The sequence below is a fragment of the Seriola lalandi genome, unplaced genomic scaffold (genome assembly GCF_002814215.2).
Source record: "Seriola lalandi dorsalis isolate HSWRI2012SDOR001 ecotype SW California unplaced genomic scaffold, Sedor1 jcf7180002054474, whole genome shotgun sequence".
Classification (NCBI taxonomy): Eukaryota; Metazoa; Chordata; class Actinopteri; order Carangiformes; family Carangidae; genus Seriola; species Seriola lalandi.
In genome coordinates, this window is record NW_019525027.1 from 587,654 (window position 1) to 594,063 (window position 6,410).

Consider the following 6,410-nt stretch of genomic DNA (forward strand, 5'->3'; position numbering starts at 1 on the left):
TCAGGTGAAAGGGAAGTTACAGGGGAGAATACACAAAATATCTATCTTTGTACACTGGGTTCATTCAGCATTCTGATCACCGTTGCTCCCTTTGTACAGTTGACATGAATGATGCATGATGTGGTGGCTCCTCCGCACCTCCAGCTGGGGGCACTGTTCTATCTGTCTGTCAGTGAGTCTGTGGTATTTCCTTACCTATTCAGGAGACGCTCTGCTGTCAGATGGAGCTAGGTGTCTCTGACCTTGAGGAAGATGAAAGACATGCACCACAGAAGCTACTGTACACAGCACTGAAATGCACAAACCTCACAGACTCACCGCCGAATACATGTGGCCTAGAGACAAGGACACAAACAAAGGGCAGGAGCAAGCTGATAACTGACTTTTTTCTTATTTCTATTTCTAACCACATTAGCATTTCTGGAGTATACTTTCTTAAAATTGGTACTTTTGTAGTTTATACATGTGATTTATTTTTGGTTTGATTTAAAATCACATGCTATATGTTTATGACTTTTTACATCTGACATACAGTGGAATAAATAAGCTCACACAACAATATCACAGAAACAGGATAGTTTTCTCACTCCTACAAATACTTGTAAAATAGAAAGGCTACTAATTAACAGGCCAAATTGCAATGTAATCAAAGAAACAGAACAGCAGCTAAGCATCATTAACATATTTTACTGGGGCAGTAATTGTGGCAGTGACTGACTGCCACGCAGTCACACTGGCTGCTTTATAATCCAGCACTTATTCTCAAACAGCAGGACCCATTGCTGTGACGACGACAGTAATGAAAATTATTCTTTTAAATCATTATAATGCTCTTTTCAAACTCGTCATAAGAACACATAAGCATATATACATTTCTTTGTTCACTTACTTAACACAAAAACTGGTAAATGTACACATATATATTAATTTGTCTCATGCAGCCACAGAGACACACACATAAATATATATATATATGAATGACAAAGGAAAAGCCAACATAAAGTGTTCCCACAAGCCGCTTAAACAGGTTACTTCTCATTGATTCTGCAAGTCTCTCAACTTTACTGTAGGGCCATTCTGTTTTGATGATGTGGTGGAGAGCGCTGTCAAACATGTCGCTTCAAAATCTTGCGTAGGTGTTGAGATCTGAGGACTGTGGAGGCCATAGCAAATGATTCACATCATTTTCATTCTCTTCAAACCATTCAGTGGCACCTCGTCCCCTATGAATGGAAGCATTATCATCCTGGAAGAGACCACTCATCAGGTTAAAGATGTTTCATCCCAGGATAAAGGTGATCCCTCAGAACAACTTTGTATTGATTTGCAGTGACCCTTCCCTCTGAGGGGACAAGAGGATCCAAACTGTGCCATGTCAGCAAAATGCCCCCCACAGCATAACAGAGCCACCAGATCCCCTTACTGTAAGGGTCGAGCACTCAGGCTTGTACCGTTCTCTTTCTGCACACCACACATGCACTTGTCCAGTTGTGGAGAATATGGTGATGGACAACTCATCTGACCATATCACTTTTTTTCCACATCTCTATAGACCAGTGCCTATGGTTTCATCACCACTCAACTTTCAAATGTGCATTCATCTTTGTGACGAGGGGTTTATGCACTGTAATTATACTATACTATAATATAATACTATAATCTCTATGTAACTGTTGACGGACACATCCTGCACTCACATTCTGAGTCTCCTGAGGAAGAGTTGCTCTTCTATTTTTCCTTACATATCGCACTAATGCACGAGCCTCATGGTCATCAAATATCTCTGACCTTATTTACTGACATCTTTCCCATAGATCTAAATGTAGATGTCACTTTTACTATTGAAAGCGCCTGCTATCTCTGTCCGAACAACGAACCTTATTTTAAAGTCATTTAGATCTTTTCCTCTTGCCATCTTGATACAAAATCAGATCCAGTTGGGCCTGCTCAGCATTTTAGTGTGTTTCTACTCATTTTTTCAGTGTCCTTTAATTTGTATTATATATATATGTGTGTGTGTGTGTATATATATATATATATATATATATATATATATATATATATATATATATATATATATATATATATATATGTACGTGTGGGTGTGTGTGTGTGTCCTTGTACCAGAGTGGCTAATTAACCCTAATAATTAAATCATCAATATACATTTCTCTACAATTCACCATTACTGAGAGAAAAATACACTGCTTTGATCTCACATTCACTACAGACAAGATACTTAAGTAAGTGATTAAGTTTATGATGGTTCACTAATAATCTCTTATAGCAATGATTGTAATTTATCATGCAGCATACAGCTTGTGTTCTTTATGAATGGTCATGAATAATAAGTATGTCATCATCATTACGCAGGACATATAACGTGCTATTAGCTCATGGAAAGATACCAGAAATGCTTGTTATTACAGTTAAACTATTAATTTGATAGTTTCTTTTGTGTTTGGTTCAGCTCGAAGTCCCTAATACTCTAATTTAATCTCCTTTAGTGCTGTATAATTGATTAAAAAAAAAAATTATATAAACTCTGAGCTCATATATATTATGCAAAACAAAGCTAGATAATGAATCTTTGTGTGAAATATGCAAGTGAGTTTTTAAGCTCAGTACTAAATGAATTTTAAAGTTGACTTTTGCAGTAATATTGACATCAGAAAAGTCAAACTAAATGAGCGTGACAGTATATTGATGAAGGCGGACTGTATTTTTTTTCCAGCTAATCAAAAATATTCTCGTCCTGTGCAGTAATTTTAAGAAAAGTGTGTCTTTATATAAACATGAACACAGCACCTAATAAGATAGACATTTGGAGTGCTGCAGAGTTGCTCAGCTCTTCACCAACCAATTGCAATATTGTCTGTAGTAGAAAAATCTAATTTGATTTCAGTGAAAAACAGCAACACTAACCTACCTCTTACTGCCAAGAGAAACTACTGAAACCTCTTGCTGTTTGACTCAAGCCAAACAACTTTACTATCCTAATTGGTCTCAGTGGGCAGAGCATCAAATGTGTAAATAATTTTCTCAGCAATCGGCCTGCTCTATCTTTGGCGAGCGTGGCTTTCTTTCTTTGACTGTGAAAAGAAAGCTGTTGGAAAGCCGTTTTGTACTGAAATTCCTGAAGCACACTGTTTTTATGTTGTACAAAACTGCTTTAAATATGATAATGAGCGACCAATGTTCAATCATTGAACCACCAGTCTCATAATACATATCAACCAGAGCACATGGACAGCCTTGTATGTCGGGGGTAACAGTTTGCAGATGGGGTTTCAACTGTTGCTGCAGTGTGCTCAGTTGGATTGTGGATTGAGGGAATCAGGTTACTCATAATTAAGAACATAACTGGGAGCAGGTTGTACCCTCCGCTGGATTGGCTTTTGAGGTTATGACGGGACACCGATTGTTTAATTTCTGTCTGTCTGGACTGTTGGCACTGTAACATATCGTGTCCTGCATTGCACACTTGTACTGTGATGGATAGCGGCACACAGCCAAACCTCCGGCAAATAGTGAAGTGTCAACATTTTATGATGAAATTGAACTAAAGCTATTTCTTTTAGATGGTTTGTGCACTGATATCATAGCGCTTTTCAGTGATTTGCGAGCAGCTGGTAGTTTGTGTTCATTATTTTACGGCAGCTGGGGAGGAAAAAGGAGAGGCAGGGAAATTACAGCTTGACCACAATCACAGAGGACACAGCAAAGCTATTAGTTTTCCAATGCAATCACATAATCCAGTGGCCCAGACATTTGCTTTAATCAGACACCTGGGAAATGCATCCATCCCATTTCATTTCATCAGCTCAAATCAATCTTATATCAGTATTAAATGAATACGCTGGGATGAGAAATCTGGCTGGACAAGCTATTATTATCAAAGGGAAGTCCTTCATCACTGCCCTTTATGATTGCCTGTCTTTCTTCTCTATGTTGTAGGCATAATACAAAGCATTCAGCTCTTGCATGCTGTAGATCCATTTAAAAAATAAAAATAAAATAAATAAACAGAAGGAGGCTGTATTCAAAAGCACAGCTGTTACACTTAGTTTCAAATGGTGCAAGATGACTCCCTAATGATGTGGAATAGGCGTTCTTTTTTTTCCAACAAGCAATTTATGAGTGGCTGTCACATCATCAAAAGGTGGATATGGCACATTGGAACTTCAAAGAACAGTCCATTACAGTGTAACAAGTAGTAGCTCTGATGGATATGTGAGCTGCTGTATCTGACTGGTAAAAGCCTTCACTTTGTGTTTTTCTCTCCTGCTCTATCTGTGCACGCTGGTGGATGTGGGGATGCTGCTGATATTGGTGATGCTGAGAGTACTGCACGAGACGAGTCTTTGTCTAATCTGGGAAGGCTGGGCTCCAGCTGGCTCCTGCTATGTGGTTGCATGCAAAAGTCAGCGGGTCCCTTAGCACTCAGTGCAGGAGGCAGGCTGGTTGATTGATTGGGATGCACACCACCGACGCCCCCCCCCCCCCCCCCCCCCACACACACACACACAAACACACCTCCTCCTCCTCCTGCTTGTTCTTGCTCAGAAAGCACATGTGCCTCTCCTGCTCTCCATTTTTTTTTTTTACCCAGACCTACTTTATCACACAGAAGCATTAATGCAGCCAAGCATACATGTCCATGCATGTGCATAAACAAAGGTCCTCACTCACAGATATTGCAGGAAATCCTAAAACACACTAGGACATTTTTTATAAGTTGTAAACATTAATGACTGTAGGTTTTGCCTGATTGGAAAATAATATTTTGACTGGAACATGTGTTTCTGAATATGTGAACCTCGTAAACATCAGCAGTATCTCCAACACTGAGTTCATTCAGGGCAACACATTAACAGTCATTACAGATAACCGCTCAGCCAGACCATTCTCCACACTTCGTTTTGCTCCAACAGAGAATGAAGCATTACCCTAACGAATTCATCGTCCCAGACAGACAGACAGACAGACAGAGAGGGCGCCTGGGGTAAAATATATTTTAACAAATTTGATATTAAGTGTTTCTACAGCGTATCCGCTTTAAATTGATCCTCCAAGTGTTAGTGGAAAGCATGGAGCTGAACAAAAAGGAAGAGGAAGGGGTGTGTTAGAATCACCGACAGCTTTTCAGGACTCCAGCGACGACCTGCCAGCCAGTGTCTGGTGAACGTGCGTGTGCGTGTGCGCGTATGTGAGCGCGCGCGTGCGTCCATACTTGCGTGTGTGTGTGTGCGTGTGTGTGTGTGTGTGGACCAGCAGCCAACACACACTTAAAATTCGTTCGCAACATGGCGTTGGAGCGCCGAGAGACACGACGGCTCTCCCCCGTCTAATGCAACCCTATTGTTAGGAAAGCCGGGGGACTGTTAACCAAAGAGACCTAAACATTCACAGAGACTCTTTCACGCACCGGCGGAGACAATAGCGGATTCCAACATATGCATGTCGCTATAACGGTATAGCTGGTTGTATAGACGCACGCTGCTACCCCACTGGTGGAAATCAAAGGCTGTACATGGCGGTGGAGAGTACAATTTGGCTGTTCTGTCTTCTTTCGCTGTTTTGTGGTCCATCCAAGCAAGGTAAAGCTCACTTTAATCTTTTGTAGGTTTTTCGGCGGAGTGCATGTGTGAGGCAGCGGGCCACTCTTATTACACTGAAGTGCAGTTACTCACAACATAAGTGGGCTGTGATAAAAGATAGGGGAGAGCTACTGGATGAATTTGCACCTTGCGCGGTCCTCTGCTATATCCCCTCCGTACTATTCTGTGTTCACCCCATGTGGCCTCTCCGGTGCTTATGAGGTAGTGGTGTACTGTTACTTCGTGGGTGCCTCTCCCAGGACGCGCTGGAAGGCTTTTGCGTTACGAAGTTGCAGCACATTGCTCAAGGAGCAGCCCTGAATGTTGCCACAGGGCGGCCAGAGGGTTTTGAACCAGCCGGGGGGAAGTTTGGGATCAAACAGACGAGATGTGGTGCTTAATAAGAGTGGAGCGCCCTGGAAGCAAACCACCCTTAAATGTGTCGAGTGCTTTGCCAAAAAGTCTGAACTTTTTCTCACAGCTCAATAACCCTGACCGACTGTGCGCATGGCATTTGGTTATAGCCACTGGCTTATAAAGTTGAGCGAAAGAATATGTGAAAAAGGGTCATAATGTCATAACAAACACAGGGTCTTCATAAACTTGCAGTTGCAAAAAAACAAATTGGTTAGGGAGATGATAGTGAAAGATGCACAGTAGCTCCAGAGAGTGGAAGCGGGCTGTTGGAGGAGGAAAGTCTGCCCACACAGGCGACGACGAGTGGCCGCAGCATTTGCATGACAAAGACCTGTGCAGAATATCAGGGAAGGTTACACAGTTAAAAAGCTCTTGGTGGTGGTCGTGGTGGTG

General features: G+C 41.5%; 1 protein-coding gene across 3 annotated transcripts in view; it reads left to right on the forward strand.

Annotated features, from left to right (window-relative positions):
• The first annotated feature begins 5,272 nt into the window (after positions 1–5,272).
• Positions 5,273–6,410, forward strand: part of igdcc4 (immunoglobulin superfamily, DCC subclass, member 4) — a 53,795-nt gene continuing 52,657 nt past the window's right edge. For all 3 annotated transcript variants that reach the window (XR_015437606.1, XM_023411950.2, XM_023411951.2), the window contains exon 1: positions 5,273–5,600. Coding sequence is in view for 2 of the 3 variants with exons in the window: in XM_023411950.2 (XP_023267718.1) it covers positions 5,534–5,600 (67 nt within the window). In the remaining variant the exon portion in view is untranslated. The remainder of the gene's footprint in view (positions 5,601–6,410) is intronic.